This window comes from Chionomys nivalis, chromosome 4, assembly GCF_950005125.1.
Source record: "Chionomys nivalis chromosome 4, mChiNiv1.1, whole genome shotgun sequence".
In the NCBI taxonomy this organism is placed as follows: Eukaryota; Metazoa; Chordata; class Mammalia; order Rodentia; family Cricetidae; genus Chionomys; species Chionomys nivalis.
The window spans coordinates 119,012,269-119,040,009 of NC_080089.1; the positions used below are offsets into that span (position 1 = coordinate 119,012,269).

At 47.7% G+C, this 27,741-nt stretch overlaps 1 protein-coding gene across 1 annotated transcript; it reads left to right on the plus strand.

Moving 5' to 3' along the window:
• On the plus strand, positions 1 to 27,741 carry Exosc7 (exosome component 7). Its single transcript, XM_057769073.1, has 8 exons — positions 1 to 62; positions 6,467 to 6,568; positions 6,813 to 6,907; positions 15,403 to 15,568; positions 17,667 to 17,737; positions 20,109 to 20,232; positions 21,720 to 21,875; positions 27,490 to 27,741. The coding sequence occupies exons 1-8, from the start codon at positions 6 to 8 to the stop codon at positions 27,592 to 27,594; spliced, it is 876 nt and encodes a 291-aa protein (XP_057625056.1). The 5' UTR covers positions 1 to 5; the 3' UTR covers positions 27,595 to 27,741.

Sequence of the window (27,741 nt, forward strand, 5' to 3'; positions counted from 1 at the left end):
GCGGCATGGCGTCGGTGTCGCTGAGCGAGGCTGAGAAGGTCTACATCGTTCATGGAGTGCAGGTAGTGGTAGCGGCCACGGGTGCAGGCCGTAGCGCTCAGGGAGGAGGTGCGGGGCGGCTGCGTGGCCGAGACCGACGCGCCGAGGCCTCTGCGGTCCGCGGCGAGAGTGCATCCCGCATGCCTCGATTTCCACAGCTCTCGGGATGGAGATTCATTCCTAGCTTATCAGGGAGCGGTGGGCCTCTCTTGAGGCTGCTGCTCAATGGAGGAATGTCCTTATGGCCTCCACGCGCTGAGGGGCCTGCGCCTGCGATCCAGTAACCGGAATCCCGGCCCTTGGATGAACGTCTTCAGGCTTCGCACCGAGAGCGATGGAGAGAGATGCATCCGAGGGGAAAGGCCTTCAAAACATAAACTAACAGCAACCCTCCCACTCCCCCACTCCAAAAAGGGAATGGCGGGGGGTGAGGGGGTGGAGAAGGGACTGCAGCTCAGTAGTGGAGAGCTTGCCCTACCATGCAGAAGGTGTTGGTGGCTGGCTCCTGTAATCCCAGCACTTGGGAAGTGGAGACAAGAGAATCAGGAATTTAAGGCCAGCTGAGCTATAAAGACCCAGTCTCAAGAAAAGTCGCACTGACCCATGTGTATTGCTGACAAATAGAGAAGAGTGGGGAGGTGATTTGTTCTTCTTTTGGCGGTGCTGGGGGTTTATCGTCATGGTCTTCTACGTGCTATGCATGCGTTCTACACCGAGCCCCATTCCCAGCCCTTCTTTTCTCGTTTTTTTGGGGGAGCAAAATGGGAGACGCGTCTTTGTATTCCAGGCTGTTGAGGAACTCACGTCGCCCTTCTGCCTTGACGGAAGGCATGTCCCATCACCACCTGGCCGAGACTGGTAGACAGTGGTCTAGTCGTTTTAGCTTAGATTCCTGGGTAGCTATAATGAATACATGATGTGTACTCAGTCTTGCTTTTGGACATTCAAGAGGAAGAGGTGAAGAGGGTTAACCTGGCAACCATCTCTCTGGTATCATGCAAGCCTCCTCCCTGCAGTTGATCTTGCGATGTAGCCGGCAGATTAAAGCAACGTGTCGCCTTTTAAACTCTGTAATACAAGTGACGGCCATGGTCTTTTTAAAAATCCTATGACGTTCTGTTCTCTTCTGTGCTCCTTATAGGGTAGAAATGCCAATATTTAATCAATAGGTTGCATATTAAATCTGAATAATAAAATCCAAGCCCCCCACTCATTATCTTTTCGGTTCAAGATTAGGAACAGCGGGGTATATGCAGAATGGTGTTGTGAGGGGAATGTAAAAATAAGGTGGTCAGCCCTGGGGGGAAATGGTGCTTCCCTTTCAGGTTTGTTTTTGTTTTTTCTGTCAGAATTGTGGCTTTGTCCTAAACCATTCATACCACATCGTTAGTCTTCACGGTGACTGCGCTAAAAGCTGCTGGGATTTAAATCCTTCAAATTGACAGGAACTGTTAAATGACCTGAAGAAAAAGGAGGCTCCTTGTAAGAGTTGGAAAGCTTCCATCCAGCTGCAGAACACCCTCTTTGATAATAACCATAACAAGCAGTGATTGGCCCTGGTGATTCATCTGCTTTTCTTTCCCAAGCTGTGTCCTTCTCAGCGGCCACTTGTGTCCAGCTTCCCTTCCATCTTGGTGAAATCTGCCGCCCCCCCCATCCCTGTGCCTTTAATTTCACGTGGCTTCTCCATTCCCTGTATCACATTATGGCCTAACAACTCTTTACTTTTTTTGAGGCAGGGTATCACTATGTACCCTTGGCTCTCCTGGAACTCATAGAGATCCACCTGCCTCTGCCTCCTAAGTGCTGGGAATAAAGGTGTGTGCTACCATGTTGGGCTAGCCGAACAACTCTAGAGATCCAGTTCCACTGAAAGAATTGGTCTGGGCTGCTAGTGGTTTGTTACAATAAGAGCTGATCACCCTCTGTGTGGCATGCTTTGGATTACACACCTACCTCTGCTGGCCCTGTTGAGGATGGGTAGTAACTCAGGTGGCCACTCCAGAGCTCTAAGCCCCGTGGGATATTCGTTGTCTGTCCCACTGAGTGGTTTAACTGTAACCTCATAGCCAAACTAGGTCATGACTGTTGGTTAGGTTTTCAAAGACTTTCCTCTTAGGGCTCTGTCAGCTGTTTCACTGATTTGTTCTTGGCTATCGGAGGAAGACAGCTCGGCTGATGTTTTCTGTATTTCTGCTCCTTTTCTATGGCTTTACCTTTTAGCTTATGTCTGTGTCTGGTCTTCAATGATAAGATTGAGAAGCCATCAGCTACTCAGTCTGACCATTCAGAACTGAAACCAGACCCCAGCACATTTCCTGTTTAGTCCTTTGCCTTCTCTATTCACAAACCCATGGCACAGAAAGCCTGTGATCTTATTGGGCCACATCTTTTCAAAGGGATGCAGAGCTGCTCAGGAGGATCGGAGAGTGAAGCAACAGTTGCTATCTAGTTTTACTTGGCATTTCTTGGGCCTGGTCCCGCAAAGCCGGGCCAGATAAGGTTATTTTCTACTAAGAAAACACTTAAATCTCAGTTCTCCGTTAAGAAATGATGAGGTACTGGACATGTCAAAATAAGGAAGATGAAGGGGTCGCCTTTGAGTATGTTGAAGTAGTAACACCAATTGCCTTGTATCACATCCAGGTAGCAGAGTTGTTAAAATGACAAATGTAATAGCTATGCAAGTCTCCAGGAGCTAGCCCAGCAGCCAAAAAACCCCCAGTCTAAGGTGCTTCAGTCCCTGCTGAGAAGGGCAGGGTCCATGCCATCATGATGTCCAGAAGCTGTTTCCTTCCCTGTTGACTGGAGCCTTCAGTCTTGGGTGACTGACTGTCTTAGGTATTCAATATATAGATTGATCCCTTTGCTTCTCAGACTGCAAATAAATAAATAAAATGCATGGTAAGGCTTCAGATGCTGAACCAAGCCAGGCAGGTCCAGACACTTCCCTCAGAATTTTATAAGGAAAAGTCATTTTTTTAAAGTGCTCTTAGTTCAGTCATGCATGGACAGGTTGTTTTCTGTTTGTGTTACTTTGGAGAGACTGGAACGTCCATTAAACATGAAAGGAAAACATGTAAGTTTTCATTCAGCTCACTCATCCACTTGGCCTTCCCTAGAAGGCTGAGGGTTACTAGAGGATGGAGAGGCACGGTCCAGTGAGGTCCCATTTTCTGATGACCACGCCACCCCACGTGGAATCAAGTCACAGGATGACATTTTAAAGGCAGCCCTTGAAGCCCTGCAATTGATGGCGCGGCCTGCTGCATTCAGAGTCAGCCCCATCCTGATCAGGGCCACCTCATAGAGCTGGCCACCTCATCTCTGGAAGGAAGTCTGTGCTGACTGTTAAGCGGAGAGACCCTTTGAGAAGGTACAGGCTGCGTAGAGTGGTGGGTACGAACTCTGGCCTTGAGTTCAAAGGCTGCTCACTGGCTGGGGGATTTAAGACACTAAGTTAGTAGACGTGGCAGTAAAGAGTAGCTCATTGAGGGCTCATTTTCCTAGACATTAAATTCTGCTGCTCTTCAAACACGTCTCCCGATGCAAGAGGATTTCTTCCAGTGAAAGAGTTGTCAGATGGCTGCACGTGGACTTCACATGATTTAGGTGTTTAATTCCTCTCAGAAGTTGCTGAGAGGGTTAACACGCTGAAGCAGATATGACGGATGGTCAGTGTAGTATTGTGTGGTGGGAGCATGCAGCAATGTTTTGTTTTTTTCTGTTTGTTTAACCTCTCAAAATAAAGTCAGATACATAGGCAGTTAGCCTGACAGTTTAAAGAATTGATAATCATATATTTAAGAGCAATAGTCTTTCTTTGTTTTCCCCTCTCCTTTTGAGAGAATCAACCCTTTGAGGACCTGGTGAAGTTTATTATTATTTTTAATTATATGTGTGGTTATATACATGAGTGCAGGTGCCAGCAGAAGCCAGAATTGTTGGATTCCTTGTGAGCCACCCGACATGGGTACTGGGAACCCTACTCAGTCTAGAGAAGCAGTATGTGCTCTTAATTACCAGGCCATCTCTCCAGCCCCTTGTTAACTATTTTTCTTTTCTTTTCTTTTTTTCTTAAAGTGGGCTAGAGGAATGTCTCAGTGATTAAGATCACCTGTTTCTCTTGCAGAGTTCTCTTCCCAGCACCTACATGGCAGTTCACAGCCACCCATCACTCTAACTCCAGGATCTGATGCCCTCTTCTGACCTCCTCTGGCACCAAGCACACACATGGCTCACATACTGACATACATGCAGGCAAAAGACTCAGATATAAAGTGAATGAATCTAATTTTTAAAAATTCAGAATAAAAAATACTTTCAAGGGTATTTATGAAAAATGAGGACGATCTCGATGAGATGATTTGGGGTATTATTGTGTGCAATGTGTGTTTGAAAAAAGAGAAGTATAAAAAGAACATTAAAGGACTAGAAAGATGACTCAGAAGTTAAGAGTACTTGCAACTCTTAGAGAGCTCACACAGCTGCTTACAACCATATTTAACTACTTCCCAGAATTCAGTGCTGCCTTCTAACATCCCTGGGCACCAAGCTTGCATGTGGTACACAGGTAAAACACTCATACATGTAAAGTAACAATAATTTTTTTAAAAAATAACATGTAAAATGATATACTACCCTTCATATATGAAAAGGGAATTATTGCCCAAAAGTAGACCATTATCACAAGAAAGCCAAGTTGTTTCTATAGCGGGGTCCAAATTCCAGACTTACACAAGTATGCTTTTTGTAATAATGCTTAATTTTAAAAGAAAGCAGTTAAAAATTATTTATCTGCTCATTTCAATAGATAAAACACAAGATAAGGCCGGGCGGTGGTGGCACACACCTTTAATCTCAGCACTCGGGAGGCAGAGGCAGGAGGATCTTTGTGAGTTCAAGACCAGCCTGCTCTACAGAGCAAGTTCCAGGACTGGCTCCATAGCTACTAAGAAACCCTGTCTCGAAAAAAGAAAGAAGGAAGGAGGGAGGGAGGGAGGGAGGGAGGGAGGGAGGGAGGGAGGGAGGGAGGGAGGGAGAAAGAGAGAGAAACAAGATAAACAGATCTGAATGAGAGACCAAGGGTGGATGGGAAAGAGGTGAGAAGAGGTGTGTGTGTGGCAGACAGTGCAGATAAAACAAAGGATGTTGCACTGGTATTCCATACACACGGAAGAGTAAATAAGTAATTAAGAGAAACCAGCATTCAGTGAACCCAAACTGAAATATAAATAGTGACAAATGAGTTTGAGTTACAAATGAAAACTAACAATAGACATAGACAGGTAAGAGCAAAAGAAAATATGGTATCTAACTGTACTCTACTGCAAAGTTTATTCCTATGGGGAGAATGGTTAGCAGCCCTGAAACAGTGTATATACTGAGAGAGAGAATATATGGAAGTTGGGGGTAGATAATGACAGCCAGGTTGCTCCCTACCTCCACCTCTAGGGATTTGGTAGTGGAACTCAGAGAGGAGACTTACAAAGAAGAAAAATGAAGTCTGGAATGAACTATGAACATTAGATGGAAGTGAGCTATTGATTTGAACTCCTAGCTTCTTGATAGATAGTGAACTAAATGACGATGCGTTAATTAGTGTGTGTGTGTTTTCCAGTTCTGTTTGCGATGAAGGTTTAGAAACAGCGAGCTTAGCACCCAGATCCTGCTGTTTGAGTTCTTTATGCCAATAAGAGGATCCAGGGCTCCTTGGGGAAGGGAAAGCTAACCAATTGCCACAACATGTTGTATTGTCAGAAATATGGAAGAGTTGAGAGCACAGAGCAAGCCTAAAGGGACCAACCTGCATTGAGTGACAAACATTAGAATCCGACATGAAATGGACATCTATGAGTTGTGCTGTTGTAGACAACGGGAAACAAATAGTTGGACAGAGGGACAGGCAGCACATAGCCACTCTGGTGCCATCTCGTGCTGCAGGGTTAATGGAGCGCTACTATAGAGGAACGAGTGGACGTTCCCCTCAGCTAATGCTGGGAGAGCATTCAGAGTGCCTGAGGGAACAGGCATGGCTGCATTAGTGTGTCGACCCTGTTTTAGAAGGTTAAGTATTCAGGGTGTGCATAACAGGTCTTGTAAACTGAATTTGGGATGAATAGCCTTGAGGATTTGGAGAGGGTGGGGTGACTTTGTTGTTTTGTCCATTTGGCTTGCTTCTGTGTACATCCAATGTGGCAGGCCTTTGGTCAGAGATCTGACATGAAACCATTGCCTTGTCAAAATTAAGTGAAGGATAAGTCACCTGAGTCTCTTCCTTATATTAACCTGGTAGTATTGTTAGTAATAGTGAGGGCAGAATTTGGGGTGACCCCCTGAGAAAAGTGGCAATTGACTGTATTTCTCTAGGGGAGGAAGGGAGTCTGTCTGAGATGGGATCACAACCTGAAAGCTGCTGTTCCCTTAGGAAGACCTTCGGGTGGACGGCCGTGGCTGTGAGGACTACCGATGTGTGGAGGTGGAGACGGATGTGGTGTCCAACACCAGTGGGTCTGCCAGAGTCAAGCTGGTAAGTGCTGTGGGCATTGTTCATACCCAGGTGGAGAGGTGGGTAAGCCTTAAGGGTCGGTTACAGACCCTGCTGACATTGGTCCTGGGGAGACCCAGTCCTTAAGACATACTGGGAGAGCAACATCTCTCCAGATCCAAAGCACCCCTCATCTCAGACTCCCGTAGCCCAAGCCACAACACCGTGCTTGTCTGGAAGAGGAGTGTGGTCGTTTCTGAGCAAGGACTCTTGTATGTGTCTACAGGGTCATACAGACATCTTGGTGGGAGTGAAAGCAGAAATGGGGACACCGAAGCTGGAGAAGCCAAATGAAGGCTACTTGGAGTTCTTTGTTGACTGGTCAGTACCGTGCAGGTGGTTTGAGAGGAAGAGGAGTGCGGGGGATGCATAGCACGTGGGAGGCATTGGGTTCAATCTCTGCCTCCCATTGGAAAAGCAAAGATTGAAAGATGAAGATTCAGGGCGTGATGGTCAGGTTTGTTCAGCCATTCATTTACCTAGAAAGGATTTACTCACTTGTAAAGTGCTAGGCAGTAGAAGTACCTGACCTTGTTCTAATCCCCTGGCTCTTGCTGAGGGTTAAGTGAAGTTGTAAATGGTAAGGTGCTTTGGAAAGCACCAAGCAAGGGTAAATATGGATCATTTGATCCACAATACCCTGTGTCTCTTCCTGCTCTTACTCTGCAAAGAACACTTGTTTTGCTTGGGAGGTGGGTCTGGGACCAAACAGCCTGGCAAGCTGGGAAAGTGGCCATAGTATCGGCAGCAAGTGTGCTGGGAAGAACCAGGGCTCTGTGGTATCTGCGTCCAGCCCTGGGCCAGAATGTGTGACCTCAGTCTGTACCTGAATCTCTTCCTCTAAAAGGGCGAGGCCTACACGTGATGATAAGTGAAAACAGAGCAGCTCCTAGACGGTGACCAACTCTCGTGAGATTCAGAAACCTTATTTCTTTTCCCTTTCCAGAATTGGGACTTGGGAATTTTTTATTTTGTTTTATGTGTATGGGTGGTTTGCCCACATGTATATATCTAAGCACCACTTGGATACCTGGTGCCATTGGAGACCAGAAGAGAACGGTAGACCCCTGGAGCCGACGTTACAAACGGTTGTAGATGCTGGGACTCGAACTTGGGTCCTGCAACAGCAACAAGTGCTCTTAACCACTGGGCCAACTCTGTAGCTCCTAGGGCTGGGACTTTTTATTGTATGGCCCCTGCTTTGGTTCTAGAAACTAGTGTTGACCAAAGCAGGCCTTTGTCGGAACACAGCCCAGGAATGAAGTCCTGTGAGGAGACTCTAAGAAAACTAGACAAGAGTCTTGTGACCTCAGTTTCTTCAAAAACACAAAATTGTTCTTGAAATGTGCATCAGTGCCTCCCAGGTGTAGCAGATGGGAGTGAGTTTAATTCAGATTATTCATTACCACTGACTGTTATTTGTTTATATGACTTTATGGAAAAACATGTTTTTGCCATGTGCAACTTGTCCTTGTGATTATATACAGCTTGAACTCCCGAGAGCTTTACTCGTGTGACCTTCTTAACCCTCAGGGTAGAAATTTTCTGATGTTCTAAATAAAGTTAGCTATTGCGTTTTTAGGCTCCATTCTCCCAGTTTCTGTATATCCTGTGGTCCTAAGACCTCCTCCACATGTGGAGGCTGGTTAGAGGGACCATAGGACTTAGCACATGGTTGTGAGCATGGCTGGAATTTGTCCTAGCTTTGCAGATGCAGCAACTGACTTAGGACATTTCTCCCACTCAGATTTTTCACCTAGGATTTTTAGTAGGTGCAGTCACATAGGCTCAGACTCCTAGAAGTAAAGTATAGAACCAATTAGCAAATCTAGGCACAGTGGCCACATAGGTGGGCCCATCTTGGTATGGTAGTTAATTTTCCTGTCTTCATTTCCAAACACAAATTTGGTCCTCGCTGGACCCCTGTGAGAAAAAGACAAGTGACGTGTTTAGAGAGGAGGCGCCTGCCCGGGTCAGGTGGCCGGAAATGTGACTGTTTCTTGCTCTTTCTGCAGTAGAGAAAGTAGAGGCCACTTTAAGGATGTTGAGCTTGGGAGGAATACTGTCCGTTCCTCTTTCTGGCCAGTTTTCTTCATCCCTTCCTCCACCCGCAGCTCCAGCCATCTCCAGTCGGTTATCGTGGGGCTGACTTATCCTGCAGTGAGGTGGACGGTGGTGCCATCGCCTGCTTTGCTGCTGCAGGAAGCAGAATGGCTTCCCGGCCTCATCTGCAAATCCCATTATTTACAGATAGAGGAGCTGTAATTGCTTTCCTTTCCTCCCGTGTTTTCTGCCCTCCTCGTCCTGGGCGGCATGCTGGCTGCATCATAAGGAGTGCTGCACTCCCATGCTGGGGTGCAGCAAAGGAAGGGTTTCACTGGACTCTTGGTTTGCGGCTTTTTCCAGGAGATGTAAGATGATCTGTTCCTCGTTACCCCTGGGATGCACAGCGACAGCCCAGAGAACGACTTGTTCATGTTCATCCTAGTAAAGTGAGTTAATGGTGCCTGCCTCGGGATTGGAAGGATGTGGATGACTGACTGCATTTTCCCCGAGTTCTTGCCGAGATCCTGTTTTATCTCTACTGAAGTCTGTGACAACACCGATACATCCAGAGAGATGCCTGACGTTGAGGTGACCGTGGATTCACACAGCCTAGATACAGAATGAAACAGTTATGTCTGTGTGTGCACCATCCTTGCTCTTAGCAGAGATCCTGCTGGTCTCAGGAAACACTGTCTAGCATGGGAATCACAGTGTTCTCCCCGAAGTATGACGTGCAAAAATACCATGACTTGCTGCAAAGTGGAATCCCTCTGGCCAGAATTCAGAGAACTCGTCTCACTATGTGCTGTGTGTCTGAATATGAGGAAGGGGCTCTGCTTAGCCGCTGTGCTGGCCCCTTCCTTATCCTAGATGTCAAAGCAGGGTGACTGCCATGTTTGAGCTGCTTCCTCTCAGGATTTAGTTTATGATGCAGCCTCACTGGCTGGCTGTGAAGGCTGCCTGCTGGTCTGTTTTCCTCCTTTCTGAGTCTCAGAGGACCTCACTCGGAGCTCCGCTTCCCAGGGAGTTGTGAAGCCTGTCAGGATGGTAGTGAGTCCTAGCTTATTTACACGGCTCTGCTAGCGTGGTTGGCCCTGGAGGCAGTCACACCCGTGCTCTTGGGTGTGTGTGCCTTCCTTTCCTCTTAGTCTTTTTCTCCTAATTCCCATGATTAAGCCTATATTGAAATAATTTTAATAAGACTTCCAACTCTACTATCAATAAAAATAAAGTAAAAAGAGGGTTGGGGGCTTAGCTCAGTGGTAGAGGGCCTGCCTAGAATCTACAGTGAGGAGCTGAGGTTTGTAGGTCAGTAAGTAATAGAACTCTTGCCTAGTATATGGGAGGTACTAGGTTCCTTCCCTAGTCACTCAAAATAGATAAATAAATAAAAAAAAATTCTCAGAGGAGACAAGACAGAAACAGAGAAGGGTCAGTAACACAAGTAAATCCGTTCCTTATTCCCCCTTATCAGTGCTGGGCTCCTTAAGAGTCATAAAACCATTTGATGGAGAAGTGGAGTCGGCCAGGCCCTGCGGCTGCCATCTGTTCTAGAACTCACGTGAGACTCTGGAGGCCAGTCCCTTTCTTGCTGCCTAGAAAACAGAAACGGCTCTCGGGTGCCCGTGGATGTGCCCGGCAGTATGTATTCCTCACTGAAGAGCTCTGCTGGAGAGCTCCTATCTGCAGCCTGTAGCAGTTGCTCCCCAATGGGGAGGAAAGATTTATAATTGGTGTTGGCATGGAGCCCCTCCTGCCACTCTGGGCCCAGCTTGATTTAATTCCTTATCAGCAGCTTCCAGGTTTTTCTTGTTTTAGTTCTCAGTTGTCCTGGTCTCTCAAAGCAGATTGCTTTTCTGCTAACTCACTCTCTTCAGGTTTATCTCTTTGGGATGATAGTATGGACCCGGGTAGGTAATGCTCCTTCCTGCCAAGGTGAAAGACCTCGGTCCGTCTCAGCTCACTGGAAAGGCACCAGCTACCCTGACCCAACCCGACTGCAGCAATGCCAGGCTGCTCTGACACTAATCTGGAAACAAAAAGGACCTCAAACCTTTTCGTGGGCCTTTGCCTTGTTTGTAGTAACTGAGAAAGGTCCGTTTCAAGTGAGAACTCTTAAACTTTAAGAAAAGTTGGTTTCCAGGATGAAAGAATTCAGTAGGCTGCATGTCAGTCTGAGCTGCCACTAGGTGGCAGCCTATTGAGACTCTGCTCAGCTGACTTTGATCTGAGCTTTTGGACCTGGGAAAGGCTAGGGTTTTGTTTGAGGAATCCAGGAGAATGTTTGTCATGCCTGGGTTCAGCATGCCAAGTGTCTGTTATTTCCCTTTGGGATCGTAACTGAGTTTTGGTATGACCGCGTGTATTTTTCCCAAGCACAGAACCAGTCTTTGGAACTGGTGGGCAGAACTGTGTGTCTGTTCTTTGCCTGTGTGTGGGGGGGCCCCATTCTTGGCTACGGGCTGGGGGCGGTGACAAAGCAGAGAATTGGCTTAGAACGCCATTGAGTCGACTGTTCTCGGTCTCGTCGGCAGAAACAGATTTTAAGGCAAGGTTGAGAATGTGCTGCTGTTCTTACCACCCCATGTATACGGGAGGTTCTGCAGTCTCAAAAATGAGTGTGTGCACACACAGGAGTCAGCCAAGGTCAGCCACTCTCCCAGTAGCCTGTCCTGTCCGTAGGGCGCATAGATTTTTCAGGCTATATTAGTGACAAGGGAGCGATGGGGCCAGAGTCAGGAGTCTCACTACAAGTAGACATAGCTTCGATCTCACCCTACTCCACTTAGGCGATAGAAGTGCGGCAGCAGGAACCGAGTAGAGGGGATGAGTCAGAGGGTGGAGATCTGGGAGGACCCATGTTCTTCCAGCTGCTCTGGGAGAGGAACTGGCACATGCTTTATGGAGGGTTTGAGTTGGTTTGGTAACTAATAGCATTTGATTTTATGATCTACTGTGATGATACATGTAAGCAGAGGCCTGGAATGACCTGTATGTATTCTCTCTCTCTTTCTCTCACCCACTCTCTCTGTCTGTCTTAATTTAACAGAGGTTTTCATTAGACTTGCTTTCTTTGACTGTATCTGTGGTCTAATAATAAGTCCCATGACTAGAACACCCATTCGTTATCAGAGGCAAAATATAAGCCCGAGGCAAAGCCAATCTTAGATCATACTGCCAGCGAGCCACAGTGACACATCAAGGTAAGGCCTACAGTGCCTGCCGGAGGTAGACCCTGACCTCTTTCGGCTCTGTGTGACCTCCAGCAGGTTATGCAACATGTCTGACGCTAATTATCTAAATTGTTTCAGAGGTTAAGGGTGTAGCTCAGTGGTAAAGAGCTTGCCTGGCATTTGTGAAACCCCAGTTTTATTTCCCAGTACCACAATTAAAAAAAAAAAAAAGATCAGATAGTTGGCCCTGCCTATGATTGCTGTGAGGATGAAATGGCCCGGTACAGCTGAAGTGCTCAGAGTGGCACATGGCACATGGTAGCCACGTGTGAAGTTGTTTGTGTTTGCCTCCCTGTTAGATGAGAAATGCCTCCTGGGCCCTAGGTCACATACACCTGAGAGGTTCTAGTTTCTTTTATGTGGTGCTGCTTTATTTTTCCAGAGGATTTTTTTTTTTTTTTTAAAGATAAGGTCTTGCCAGGACGTGGTGGGGCACACCTTTGATCCAGCACTTGAGAGGCAGAGGCAGGCAGACCTCTGAGTTCAAGAACAGCCAGGGCTACACTGAGAAACCCTGTCTCGAAAAACCAGAAAAAAAGAAGAAGAAAAGACAAGGTCTTACTTACTGTGTGGCCCTGGTTGGTCTGGAAACCACTGGAAACCAGGCTGGCCGTAAATTCACAGTCACTTGCCTCTACCTTCTTGAGTGCTGGTATTAAAGGTGTGTACCACCCTACTCCACTACCAAAGAATTAAAATGCCTTTAGTCAGACCTGAGAAATGCTACTGTCTCTCTTGTGGAATGTGTCGCTCACTATTGTGTGGGCCCTTTGTTTGGGTGCATGCCATTCCCTGACTAGTACCTGTGAGGCGTTTGGTTTTTATTCACTGGAGATGGTCTCTGTCGCCCTTTTCTCTCAGCTCAACTGTTGCAGAGGGTCTCTTGTGTGTTAGGAGCCCCAGTGATGGACAGAACCTTCACCTCTGCTCTGCCTGTCCTTCATTGCCAGAATGTAATCTGTCTCTGCCCCCTTTATTTTTATTTTATGAGTATGTATTTTCCATGGAGACCAGAAGAGGTTGTCAGATCCCCTGAGACCGAAGTTACAAGTTTTTGTAAGCAGCTATGTGTGTGCTAGGAAAAGAACCTTCTGTTGGTTTTTTTTGTTGTTTGTTTGTTTTCGGAGATAGGGTTTCTCTCTATAGTCTCGGGTGTCTTAAAATTCTCAGTTTGTAGAAACATAGACCAGGTTAGCCTTGAACTTGGAGATTCGCCTGCCTCAGCCTCCCAAGTGCCAGGATTAAATACATGTGTCACCATGCCTGGCTAAACCTGAGTCTTCTGGAAGAGTGGCCAATGCTCTCAACCATTGAACCATCTCCAGGCCCTCCCTGGCTTTTCTGTGCTACCCAAAGCATGTGCTGTGTTTCCCATGCTGAACACTTAACTCTTCTCTCTCTCTCTCTCTCTCTCTCTCTCTCTCTCTCTCTCTCTCTCTCTCTCTCTCTCTTTCACCTCCTGTTATCACCCTACAGCTAGGGGCCATGCAGATAGTACTGGGCCATGGTTGCAGAATCTCTAATCTTCTTCTCTACCTGATTGTGAACTATGCTAAAAGAATGAAATGTTCGAAAATAAAATGGGTAAAGTTTTCTTTAAGTTAGCTTAGTCCTAAAGAAACAATGGGGCCTGGCTTTGTGGGCAGATCAGGTGAGTATAGGCAGTTGAACTGGGGGAGCTGTGAACGGCTCCCGGGGCTGTAGATTACTGCTTTACCCAGGGGCTGGGAAGTTGGACATGTGCCTGATGCATTGGGCAAACAAGCCCTGAGGACAAGCATCTCTGATTGGTTTGTGCACGTAGGGAACATAGGATTTGATATTGACTGCTTGGTGTTGAGATTAGAAACAGGGTGGGTGCTGCTGGCTGTGTAAAGGTGCCGTCCTTGGTCTTGGCTGTTTCTCCTCAACAGAACTATTTTTCACTGCTGTAGCTGAGGTTGACAAGAAGTTTTAGAAATCACTGTGTTGCTATGGCAGTGTAGAAGGAGCTGTGGGCAGGCCTGCTTTTCGTCCCACCCGGCTCCCGCTCGGCTAGCTTAGCCCCAGAAATAACAACACACAAATTGTATTCATTTAAACACTACTTGGCCCATTAGCTCTAGTCTCTTACTGGCTAACTCTCATATCTTGCTTTAACCCGTATCTAATAATCTGTGTAGCACCACGAGGTGGTGTCTTACCAGGAAGATTCTAGTGTAGCCCATCTTGGGCTGGAGCTTCATCGCGTCTGCCCTGGAGAAGAGAGGCATGGCGATTGCCTCACTTCCTCCCAGCATTCTGTTCTGCCCACTCCACCCACCTAAGGGCTGGCCTATCAAATGGGCCAAGGCAGTTTCTTTATTAACCAATGAAAGTAACTCCTCCATCATGGCAGCAGTGAAACTTCTCCATGTTTTTAAATTTGGCTATTTTTGCTTGCTAATAGTAAAGGAAAGAGCAGGTAACCAAGTTCTACATCTCTTAGACTGTATCACTAAGCAAGATTCCTTTCATCATTAAGTAGATACGTGGACTCAGATTGGGCCACCATGCTGGTGTAGCTTTCCCGGAGCCCCTCTTTCCTCTTGCTGCTTTGATAACTACTTTCCTGGGGTCTGAAACTTCTCGGCCCTCCAGGAATAAGAGATATTTATCCACATATATCCCACTACCACCCCCCACCCAACTTTCCCAGTCTCCAGCGTCCTGTGCTAGCGTGAGCTGATTTCCAGGAGTCAGGAAACTTCTACAGTTGACTTTGTCAAGTCTGTGCTGAAGCAGCTGCCCCTTACCTTTCCTATTACATGGTGAGTAGTGTTTACTTACTTCACAGACTTAATAGGCTGCTTTGTGTCGGTGCAAGACTCTCAGAAAGTCCTATAATGCCTTTGAGTCGTGCCCGAGTGGTGCATGTGAACTCTTGTTGAGGTAATTGGGCGTAGTGAGTATCAAGAGTCCAAAAAGGAGTGTTTTCCCTCCTAAAAAATACCAGATGACATCAAATACAGATACTTAACAGGTCAGTTGTGTTCTGCTTTTGTTCCTCTTCCTTCTCTGTCCTGCTGTCATCTGTCCCTTCTAAGACGTACCAGAGGGTTTGACACTGATGCTACCCTGAAAGCCAGGGTGTGGAGGGTGAGAGACCACTCTGAGCTATACGTCACAGTCGTGAGACTTCCCAGCTCCACAGGCCAACCTGAGATAAGTGTTCATTTTACTCTGAAGATAAGAGCTCATTACCAGCTAAGGTTCACATTACCCCAGTCTCTTCCTCCTTGGCTGAAGAAGGCCTCTGCCTGAAAGCCTGTCACCCACTGACGGATGCAGGGCCCAGTACCGGGCTAGGTCACTGCACATACCTGTAGGCCCAAGCAGCTAATACCTTCTCTCATCTCAGCGGCTTCTTTTTTCCCTTTCGCCTGATGCAGGACAGGACAGCTCTCTGCCTTTTTCCCCTGGTGATATTCTTTGTGCCGGCTTTCCAACCTTCCACAGAGAACAAGTTCCTTGTGTTCGTAGAGACTCACACAGCTTTTCTGTTGCTGTCTTGTGTAGTTCAGCCAATGCTACCCCAGAATTTGAAGGGCGAGGAGGTGATGACCTTGGCACCGAGATCACTAACACCCTGTACCGGATATTCAACAACAAGAGTAGCATAGACCTGGGGTCCCTCTGCATCAGTCCTCAGGAACACTGCTGGGTCCTCTACGTGGATGTGCTGGTGAGTCACCTGCTGTCCCCGCCCGCCACCACCCTTGTTGAGGACCTGCTTGCTTCTTTCCTCCTCGTGGGGAAGTGTTTTCAGCCTCCACTGTCGGATTATTTGGGAAGAGGTAGTCTCCCGTAATCTTTTATTTACAAGATAAATACAGAACATTAGTAAGTGGTACACATAACACCATTCTACAATAACATTGTAGTCACAGCAGAGTTATACCTAAGATTACTCATAGGAGTTATCAGGGAATTAAAAACAAAGATCTTCTGGAAGACACCAGACATGTCAGAGTTTAGCAAGTTGGCACTTTGTGTGGAATGATAAGCTCTCTGAGTAGACACTAGAGACCTAAAGAAGAAAGAAACCAAACTGTCGTCTCTGATAGTGGAAAAAAGAGACTTACAGAAGTAAAGACCTTGCCAGGCAGTGGTGGCCACACTTTAACCCCAGCACTCGGGAGGCAGAAGCAGGTGGTCTCTGAGTTCTAGGATAACCTGGTCTACAGAGTGAATTTCAGGATAGTCAGGGCTACACAGAGAAACCCTGCCTTGAAAAAACAAAACCAAAAGAAGAAGGAGAAGGAGAAAAGAACTCAGCCAGTGTTAGCGCCTGTGCTTGGCCTCTCTGGGAGGGCTGAGCCAGATTCTAGGCTTCACCTACAAAGAAGGTTTATTTTTTTTTTTAATTTATTTATTATGTATATAGTGTTCTGGGCACCAGATCTCATTATAGATGTGTGTGTGTCATCATGTAGTTGCTGGGAATTGAACTCAGGACCTCCGGAATAGCAGTCAGGTCTCTTAAACTCTGAGCATCTCTCCAGCCCGAAAGAAGGTTTTTCCAAGGGAGGCTGGAACATACAATAGGATTTGAATACCCTGTTCCTGTTTTTCTGACTAGGACATAAATAATCACCTGAAATCACTGCTGCTCGGTATTTTTAGGTTCTATGTAAACACACATAGACAACTATGGCAGGAAATAGTAACAACAAGACTTGTTGGGGATTAGAAGCTGCTGTACTGTATTGTCAGGAAGAACTGTGGGTTCACCTTCAGTGTAGTCTGTTAGAACTCACCCAGGGCTTACGTGCGGGAGCTGACTCTTGGGAATGTGTGCTGTGTGTTTTGCTCAAAAACCTGAGAAAGGGATCCAATTTTTAATTCCAGAATTTTATTTTCTTCTGGGTCTTAAGTGTGTGGCCAGCAATGGGCATTTCTGTACAGCTGGATGCTGTTAAGGGTTTTTCTCAGCAGGGATGATAATGCACAAATACATAAAACGTCATGCCCGTCAAAACCAGAAAGAGATTCGTGACTTCTCCATCTCCGTGAGGAGTCTGGCCATTGGCTATTTTTCTCAGAACCTCAGACAGAGGCCTCTTGGGAGGGCAGGTTTGCCGCTTCCATGTGAGGTGTGCTCTGCTCTCACCTGCGAGAGTCTACCTGGGCGCTCATAATCCTGTATAACATGGAGTGGTACGGGTCTGAGCACTGGGCATGTGTCTCGTTACTTACATGCTGGAAGAGTCCCTGCCCTATACATGCAGTGTCCTTTGTCAGTCATCCGATAGCAAGAGCCGAAGTGAGGCGGGCAGTGCCGCTGGGAGCCGTCTGGGGCAAGTCAGCCACTGCTGAGGTGCTGACCCTCCTGCTTGTGAGAACATTAGACCTTGAGTGTGTGCCTGTGTAACTGCAGCTGTGGACTAGCAGCACCGTAGTTAGGGGGCATTCACGCTCCTCATTGTTTGGGCTAGCCATGGAGGGCAGCCCACCTTCTTATTTTAGTTAATTGATTAATTTATGGATTTTGTTGTGGCTTATTTTTTGTTTTGTTTGTTTTGAGACAAGAGTCTCATTATGTAGTCCTGGCTATCCTGGGACTCACTTTGTAAACCAGGCTGGCCTCAAACTCACAGAGATCCCCCTGCCACTGCCTCCTGGGATTATAAATACGAGCTGTCACACCTGGGTTCATGTCTTTTTTTTTTTTTTTTTTTTTTAAATATGCATTCAGCATGACCTAGGAATCTGTTTCTTAGCTGGGTTAATACTTCATGATAATTAATGCTGACTTTTTCTTTCCTCTCTGTGCCTCTCAGCTACTTGAATGTGGTGGGAATTTGTTTGATGCTATTTCCATTGCTGTGAAGGCTGCTCTCTTCAATACAAGGTGAGTCTCCCTAAAGACCAGTCCTGTGGGCCTGCGGAGAACTTACAAGGAATCATACTGTCTAAAATGTTAAGCTTCAGGAAAGAGATTTTGTAAACTAAAACTAAGTAAGATATGAATATTTTTGTTTGTTTATTTTTTATTTCTTTATTGATTTCGTTGGTAAGCGTGTACCATGTAAACAGTTTTAGGAAACCAGAGACGCATACCCTGGCTTCAGGTCCTCTGCCTGTTACAGGATGGACCCTCAAAGTTGCCTTTCAGTTTCTCGTGTCCCCCTTCTGCCCGTAGCACCTAGCACAGAGCAGGTGTTCACACATTCCTCGGGTGTGTATGGATGTTCTAGGAGGGGAGCAACTTGGTTTGTGTTATGGACATTGGTTCTCCCACTGTGGTTTCCTTCCTAGATAAGACTGAACGCACACAGGGAGCTAGCTAATTTGTGTTGACATTTCTTTATTATGTCTAAAGAGAGTCTGGCAGCTGAGAAAATGTGGGTGGGTGGGGGTTCATTTCCTGAGGTATCCTGGGTAAAGTGATTGAGGCTGTTGGAGTAGCTGAGTTGGTAAAAGGCTGAGGAACCTTAGTTCAGTTCCCAGGGCACACACCTGTAATCCTGTTCTGGGAAGGCAGAGATGAGAGGATCCATAGCAGTCCCGGCCAGCCTGGCTAGTGGAGTCAGCAAGCTTAGGGTTCTGATGAGAGACCCTGTCAGGAAAATAAGGTGAGATCAAGGAAGATACCTGAGGTCCTCTGACCTCTGCACATGTGTAAACTTGTGCACACCATCTGCACAAGCTGCTAGAAAGAGAAAACTTTGAGTAAGTGAGCAAATATATTTATTCTGAAACATGGTTTTTTTAATGGTGAAAGTTGAACAACCTGAGTCTTATAACATGGAGATTAAAATACACACAGCAGCATCTTCAGAGGCTTGTTAACAAGGAAAAGCACTAAGTGCGGCTTTCACATCCCATTAGACGGTTGTTCTAGTTTGATTTTGGCTCTTGTGTCTGGTATGTCTGGGAAGACCTCAGATGGTCACTGTTTTTAGTTTTCAGTGCCCATGTTATGAACAGTGTAACACAGATTTTATACCCTTTCTGTTGTAAGTGTCGACTACAGAACAAGTAAAAACATAGACTCACATAAGAGCTTGCAAGGTGGAGTTTTGATAAGACCAGGAGCTGTCATGCCCTCCACCCTGATGAGACTCTGCGTGCTAGATCCCACCAGCAGCAGCCAGCACCCGGGTTTTGTCAAAAAAGGAAAGGAGCTAGGGGCTTGTCATGAGAAGCGGCTTGAAGTGGGATGAGTCTGCTTGACTAGCTGGTTCCCATGGGTGCCAAGGCATCGGGGAAGCTGTTCTGCTGTGAGGGCGTCCTAGGAAAATCAATGCCAGCTTGTGAAGCCTAGGTACCCAGATACTGAACAGCTGTCAGTCTCACCCCCATGCAACAAAGAGCAGTGACGCCATGATGCCCTGTAGTAGGGAGCTGCGGGCCTCTTCCCACAGCCCGGCTCATGGCTGCCTGGCTAGCTTATGCCCCAAAATAATGACACACAAACGGTATTCTTTTAAGCACACAAACGGTATTCTTTTAAGCACTGCCTGGCCCATTTCTATTCATGTGTGTAGCACCTTGAGGTGCGCTTACCAGGAAGATTCTAGCCTATGTCCATCCTGGGTCGGAGCTTCATCGCGTCTGGCTGGGAGAGGGGAGCATGGCGTCTGTCTCTCAGAGCAGATGCCCTGCATCTGAGCTCACTTCCTCTTCCTCCCAGCATTCTATTCTGTCTACTCCACCCACCTAAGGGATGGCCTATCAAATGGGCCAAGGCAGTTTGTTTATTGACAAATGACCTTCCTCCATCAATGCCCTTAGAGGATGGAAAGGCCTTTGTACATGGAGTCGTCTGAAAGAGCATTTGCCACCCAGCTGTCTTCCCCGACCCTTTGCCCCACTGTGTTGTCTTTCCATATACCTTCCTCCCTTTCCCTCCCTCCTTTCCCTTCTTTTCTCCCCTCCCCATCCCTCCAGTGTGTGTGTGCGCGTGTGTGTGCATGCGTGTGTGTGTGTGTGCGCGCGTGCGTGCGTGTATGTGTGCGTGCGTGCGTGTGTGTGTACAGGCTTCTTTTTTGACATAGCAATCCCATTTCAAATGCTTACCGCCCAGGTCAGATAGGATATTATTTAGTACTCTGGCCCTGACATGGAAGCTCTAGCCTTTGACAGGTGATAAGGATGAAAACAAGATGGAGTTAGTGAAACTCCTGCTTGTAAGATGGGAATTTCAACTCCTGTTCTCAAAAAAGGTTATGCTTCCTCCTTCCAGTAGATGAACATTTTAATTGTGCCTCTGTTTCCAGGATCCCAAGGGTTCGCGTTCTAGAGGATGAAGAGGGGGCAAAGGACATCGAACTGTCTGACGATCCTTATGACTGCATACGACTAAGTGTAGAGAATGTCCCCTGTATCGTCACCCTGTGCAAGGTGTGAGCTTGTCTCTTAGCATTTTTGCCTTCTGTGGGGTGGTGGGCCTCCTCCAACCCTGGCCTGTTGAGATGCCTTCACAGGCTGAGAGGTTGTAGTTGTACAAACCATATAGATGTAGGTTTAACCCAGATCTCATAATTCCGTTACATTAGAAGCATCATCTGAGGAGTACCCAGAGAAGGCTGCTTCATCAGCAGTGGGGTGCCACGCTCCCTCTGCAGACCCTGCGCAGAATCTCACTGCTAACTCATTTTCCCCAGCTCCTCTACCCCAGAGTCCAAGGCAGCTGAACGCTGTAGATTCTCAAACAGTATCCTCTGGCACCCTGATGTCCACATACAGGAACTGGGGGCTTGGGGCCAGCCCTAGGTGTCACATGTCAGGTATGGGTCCCACAGAGCCCTGAGGTTTGCAGAGCCTGACATCTACCATAGCCTCAGGCCTGTGTTGGCTGGGCTTGTGACTGATTCCACAAGAGACTCGTTATGTAAAAATGAAACTGAGCCGGGTGTGGTGGCTCAAGTTTATAATTCCGGGACTCAGTAGGTGGGGACCAGAGGACTACTACCAGCTTGAGACCACCCTAGTCTATATAACAAGTACCTGGTCAGGGCTGTACAGCAAGACCTCGTTCCAAAACAAAGCAAAAGCCAAGTTTCAGTCATTTGATTCCACTGAAAGTCCTTTGAGAATTGGGACTGTAAAGAAATGTTCACAGGAGCCGGGCGGTGGTGGCGCACGCCTTTAATCCCAGCACTCGGGAGGCAGAGGCAGGTGGATCTCTGTGAGTTCGAGGCCAGCCTGGTCTACAAGAGCTAGTTCCAGGACAGGAACCAAAAGCTACGGAGAAACCCTGTCTCGAAAAATCCAAAAAAAAAAAAAAGAAATGTTCACAGGGTGTTGGGACTGAACCTAGCTCTGGAGGGTGGCATCATTTTGCCCGTCCCTTAGCGTGGCTCTCTGGATTCACTGTTGGAGTGAAGAAGATGTAACATGGCCTCACATACGCATTTCTCACCTCTGTCCCCTGTTGGAAAGCCTCGTGGCCTCTGTCCTGATGACTGTGCTCCCACCTCCCTTGTTTCCATTTTGTCTTTTTGTTATATTATTCACACAGTGGACCACATTAACAGTTAACAATGTTCCAGCAATTTTCAGATGGGCAGAATTTAAAATAAGATCTGGAATGAGCCATGCATGTACAGTCTTTGTAGACTTTTTGTCGGGGAACTCTGGGGTCTCTGATGTAGCATTCACATGTGTTTTGGTTTTGTTTGTTTTGTCCGTTTGTTTGGTTTTTGATTTTTTTTGAGACAGGGTTTCTCTGTACCTTTGGAACCTGTCCTGGAGCTAGCTCTCGTAGACTAGGCTGGCCTCGAACTCACGGAGATCCACCTGCCTCTGCCTCCCGAGTGCTGGGACTAAAGGCGTGCGCCACCACCACCTGGCGCTTGCGTGTGTTCTAAGAAGCCCTGATTTTGCAGATTGGCTGTCGGCATGTGGTAGATGCCACACTTCAAGAGGAAGCCTGCTCCTTGGCCAGCTTGCTAGTGTCAGTGACCAGCAAGGGAGTCGTGACATGCATGAGGAAAGTGGGCAAGGGAAGCCTGGATCCTGAGAGCATCTTTGAAATGATGGAGGTAAGACCATGGTGCTGGGCAAGCCCAGCTAGGGGAGCTCGCTGCTTCCCACTCTTCATTTTCCATGTGTCTTCCCCATTCACACCCAGGACCTCAGCCTGGACCTGGGAGAGCAGAGGGCCCTGCCAGTGACTGTTTTATCTTCAGCAAGTCTCTCCTCTAATCCCCAGTGGCTGCATTTTGGTCTGAGAATATTGACTTTGACCATGTAAAAAATCAACATAATTATCACAAGATGAGGAGTTGAATTCCTGTCCCTTCCAAAAAGAGTGTAGATGAGAGCGGCACTAAGGAGTGACCTATCTCAGGTTCTCCACAACCTGGGGGTGTTGGGGAAAGCTAGCAAGCGTCAGGTGAGACTCTCTGGGGATGGGTGAGAAGATGGCTCGATGAGTGGAGCGGTTGCCTCACAAGATGAGGACCTGAGTTCAGATCCCCAGCACCCACATCAGCTGGGCAGAGTGGTGTGTGTCTGTAATCCTAGTACTGGGAGGCAGAGACAGGTAGATCTGGGGGCTCATTGGCCAGCTCCTCTAACCAGTTAGGTGAGCTTCACCTTCAGTGAGAGGCCCTGTCTCAGAAACGAAGGGGAAGAGTGATGTTGACCTCTGGCCTCCACATGAAAGGACATATCGGGCAGTGTGCCTTGTCCCAGGCGTAACCTGTCCCTTGGCCAGCAAGGCTGTCTCTGAGGAGCAAAGGATTTTCTAAAGACCTGCATGCCAGGACTCCAGGCATTTGAGCTCAAGAGTAGTATACACAGAGCACTTGTCTTTTGATATTAAAGCAAACAAAAGATGATGTGACGTTTACAGTTAGCGTAAGCAAACACCAGTACAAGGAGGGAATCCACCTTGTGAAAGAAAGAGCTGAGAATATTCCTCCCACAGAGACAGTGTGGACGTGCCAGGGCTTTCCCTTCAGGCCCTTGCTCTCAAGTGCGTTCACTTATAGTTTATTCTTTACACAAGGCCTCCTGTGGGGGGACATTCCATGCTGTGCTCCATCCATAGCTCATAGCTTTCTTACGCAGGCTTCTGCATCCAGGGGTCCCCCAGGCTGTGCGTGCCAGCTCAGGGCGACAGGTGTCTCCTCCAGGGTGGGAAGGATGACTGCCTGAGCTGCTCTGAGGACATGAAGGGCCGGGGGAGAGCTAGTGTGTCCTCGCCTGACGTGTTGTCTGTGCCCATCAGCTCTTGTTCTCTGCTCTTTTCAGCAGCCTGGGTTTGGGTTTCTCTACATGCTGTTAGGACCCCCCTCCCTCCAAAGGACCCCATTAGGCAAGAGGAGCTCACACCTTTCCTTAGAGAGGGCTCACTTCGTCTGGGTGTTTTAAACAATAGCAAAGATTTATTGTGCACTGCATGCCAGGACTGTCCTTCGTGTTCTTCCTGATCTGTTACCCTTCACAGTTCATACTGTTTGAGATGAAGAACCTGAGGCCTATAAAGGAAAAGCAGATCTCTTTAGAGTGCTATAGCTGTACCTCCAGGACTGTCAGCCTGTTTTTGCCATGAGCTTAGGGCCAGGGCTTCAGTGGCTGGGAAGTTAGCTCCATCAGTGAGCTGAGCATAGGTTTCCCTGACTGGGAGTGAGGCCTGCAAACTTGGCTCAGGGAGCCGTTGGCTGTGACTGTTCTGACTGCCTGGAGGTTCAGTGGGGACCTCTGAGGAGCACTGCAGACTGAGGCCTCTGCTCTCCACCCCTGTTGTCCTTGCTCCCACCTCTCCTCATCTTTCTCCCACCTTCACTTGCATAAGTAATCAGACCTCCTATTTCACAGAATTGGATAGCCTTCTAGTTTGTGTTTGCATGTTGTGTGGGCGCACATGTGGGGAGGTGCTTGTGCACATAACGTGTGCATTCACGTGGCGACCAGAGTTGACTGTGTTCCTGCCACCCCAGCTCCTGATCGCCTGGCTAGCTTATGCCCCGAAATAACAACACACCAACTGTATTCTTTTAAACACTGCTTGGCCCATTAGCTCTAGCCCTTACTGGCTAATTCTCATATCCCGATCAACCCATCTCTAATAATCTGTGTAGCACCAGTCTTACCAGGAAAGATTCAGCATGTCTGACCTGGTGGCTTGCTTCATCGCGTCTGGCCTGGCGATGAGCTGCATTGCGTCTGTCTCTGAGAGGAGCTACCCTGCATCTGAGCTCACTTCCTCTTCCTCCCAGCATTCTGTTCTGTTTACTCCACCCACCTATGTTCTAACCTATGAGGGCCAAGCAATTTCTTTATTTTTTAACCAATGACCTTCCTCCATCAGTTGACAAAGGAGTCCTCAGCCATTCTCCACTGCATGTATAGGGGCAGAATCTCTCACTCCAGCCCAGAGCTCATCAGTCCAAGAAGTCTAGCCATCCAGCTGTTCTAGGGATGCCTGTCCAGCTCCTGTGAGCTGAGATCTCAGGTGTGCTTCCACATCTGCCCATCCAGCTGTTCTAGGGATGCCCTGTCTGGCTCCTGTGAGCTGAGATCTCAGGTGTGCTTCCACATCTGCCCATCCAGCTGTTCTAGGGATGCCTGTCCGGCTCCTGTGAGCTGAGATCTCAGGTGTGCTTCCACATCTGCCCATCCAGCTGTTCTAGGGATGCCTGTCCGGCTCCTGTGAGCTGAGATCTCAGGTGTGCTTCCACATCTGCCCATCCAGCTGTTCTAGTGATGCCCTGTCCGGCTCCTGTGAACTGAGATCGCAGGTGTGCTACACATCTGCCCATCCAGCTGTTCTAGGGATGCCTGTCCGGCTCCTGTGAGCTGAGATCTCAGGTGTGCTTCCACATCTGCCCATCCAGCTGTTCTAGGGATGCCCTGTCTGGCTCCTGTGAGCTGAGATCGCAGGTGTGCTACACATCTGCCCATCCAGCTGTTCTAGGGATCCCTGTCCGGCTCCCTGTGAGCTGGGATCACAAGTGTGCTACCACATCTGCCCAATGGTTACTGGGTGCTGGGAATCTGAACTCCAGTCTCCAATAACTTTTCGTAAGTAGTCGTGCCTGGAGACTCACCCTGCATGATATTCACGGTGGGCCAGGATAGACACAAAGGTTGTGATGGGTTGTAACCAGCCTGGGGCTGGTATACGCCTGGTGTCTCTCTTTGGCACTGAGATCCAGTGTATAGTAGCAGAGTCACTATGGGAGCAAAGGCTATGGGAGCATTCAGAGCTTGCCATGGAGGTTTGGGGTTGGTGTGTAGTATTCTTTGTTGTTTTTGTTTGTTTTTTGGAGACAAGTTTCTCTGTGTAGTCCTGGCTGGCCTGGAACTCACAGAGGTCCACCTACCTCTGCCTACCTGGAATCAAGAGTGTGCACTGCTGGGTGGTGGTGGCTGTGCCTTTAATCCCAGCACTTGGGAGGCAGAGGCAGTTGGATCTTTGTGAGTTCAAGGCCAGCCTGGTCTACATGAGCTAGTTCCAGGAAAGGCTCCAAAGCTACAGAGAAACCCTGTCTCAAAAAACAAAAAACAAAACAAAACAAAAAAAAGAGTGTGCGCCACTACCACCTGGCTGGTGCATTGTAAGTCTTAAAATGATTCATGAACCTGAAGATAGGATAATAAAGATTTTGTTTGGGGGACCTTGGTACATTCTATACGTGTTCATTTAGTCTTTTTTTTGGCTGCCTGTTGTGAGACTGCTAATTACTGAACTAGAGGGTAGTCTGACCTCACGTCAAACCCCTGAGCACCTGTGTGTAGCACCAATTCTGATTGTTCTTAATAATAAAATCCTGGAGTCAGATATCAGGATAGGTGCTGAAAGATCAGAGAAATAGAGCAGCCAGCCAGTAGTTGTTACCCCTACTGAATCCTCAGACTGAATTCCCTGAGCTCCTGTCTCCTCCCGCCCTACTCGTTCCTGTCTCCGCCTCCCTAGTGCTGAGGTGTGAGCCACTACCTTCTGGCTTTTTTTAAGTATTTATTGATTTATTATTTATACAATATTCTGTCTGCTTGTATGCGAGCAGGCCCGAAGAGGGCACCAGACCTCATTACAGATGGTTGTGAGCTACTATGTGGTTGCTGGGAATTGAACTCAGGACCTTTGGAAGAGCAGGCGATGCTCTTCACCGCTGAGCCATCTCTCCAGCCCCTGGCTAATCCTTTTTTAGACTGATTTAATCTCCTGTAGCCCAGGGTGGCCTTGAACTCATAGAGATCTATCTGCCGCTGTCTCCTGATTGCTGCGTTAAAAGTGTGTGCCACCACTGCCTGGCATCTATGACTAACTAATGTGGCTAGCTCCACACCCTGATCTTCAGGCAAGCTTTATTTGTTAAAGCACAAACAAGATATCACCACACTTGTGCCTGGGGGTCTGGTGCCAGGTGGGTTAGGAATGACTTATTCAAATGGCCTGGTTGGTCTCTGCTCCTTCGTCAGCAGGAGAGTTCTTTGTGATCTCTATGCCTTATTATAAGACAGTGTGCCTCAGCCAGGTTTGGTTGGCAGTGTGGCTGTTTGTTGTGGCAGCGGGAACATTGACAGTTGGCAGCCTTTTCTGGCCCTCTGTGCTCTATTTGTGTGTGTAGAAGATCTCCAGATGTAACCATGATGCTATTGGGATTTATGGTTCATTTTGTATTCATTGAAAGTTCTCGGGTGAGCTAGGGTGTAGCTCAGTGGAATGTGTGTCTAACATGTGGGGAAAATGAAAAGCTGCTCAAAAATGTCAGTGATGCAGACAAGTGTGTGTTGGGCAGGCTGGCAAGCAGGGGAGCTTCTGGTCAGTGTGTGCCTCACCAGTGGGGACCTCTCTTACAGACTTTGTTTTGTTTTACTCTTTGGTTTTGGGGGGCCCATCACCAAGCTCCCAAATGAATACATGGAGTCTTCTTCTTACGAATGCCTGGCCTTAGCTTGGCTTGTTTCTAGCCAACTTTTCTTAAATTATTCTGTCTACCTTTTGCCTCTGGGCTTTTATCTTTCTCTATTCTGTATGCCTCTCTTTACTGCTTACTCTTGCTGTGTGACTGTATAACTGGGTGGCTGGGTGACTGTGTAGCTGTGTGGCTGTGTAGCTGTGTGGCTGGGTGGCTGTGTGGCCGGGTGGCTGTGTGGCCGGGTGACTGTGTAGCTGGGTGGCTGTGTAGCTGGGTGGCTGTGTAACTGTGGCTGTGTAGCTGTGTGGCCGGGTGGCTGTGTGGCCAGGTGGCTGTGTGGCCGGGTGACTGTGTAGCTGGGTGGCTGTGTAGTTGGGTGGCTGTGTGGCTGGGTGGCTGTGTGGCTGTGTAGCTGGGTGGCTAGGTGACTATGTAGGTGGGTGGCTGGGTGGCTGTGTAGCTGGGTGGCTGGGTGGCTGTGTAGCTGGGTGACTTGGTGGCTGGCCCCTGGTGTCTTTTCCTTTTTGCACTCCCTGATCTTCTCTCTCTGTGCCCGCCAGCCCTACCTGTTTCTCTCTCCTGCCTAGCTATTGACTGTTCAACTCTTTGTTAGACTGATCAGGTGTTTTAGACAGGCAAAGCAACACAGCTTCACAGAGTTAAACGATGGACTATAAAAGAATGCAACACATCTTTGCATCATTAAATGTTCCACAGCATAAACAGACGTAACGCATCTTAGAATAATATTCTCCAACTCTCTGTCCGTCCCTGTCATCTGCAGAGCAGCAAGCGAGTGGGCAAGGTGCTGCACATGTCCTTGCAGAGCGTTCTGCACAAGGAAGAAAGCCTGGGGCCCAAGAGGCCGAAGGTCGGGTTCCTGGGATGAGTTGCTACCACTCCGGCGGACTGTGGTTATTTCACTTTTGCATTGAGACTGGTTTGTATATATTTTTCTTAATTGTTAAAATTTAAGTCAACATTTGTACATGTAAAAATAAAGTCTATTTTCTGGTCTGGTTTGGTTTTACTAGCA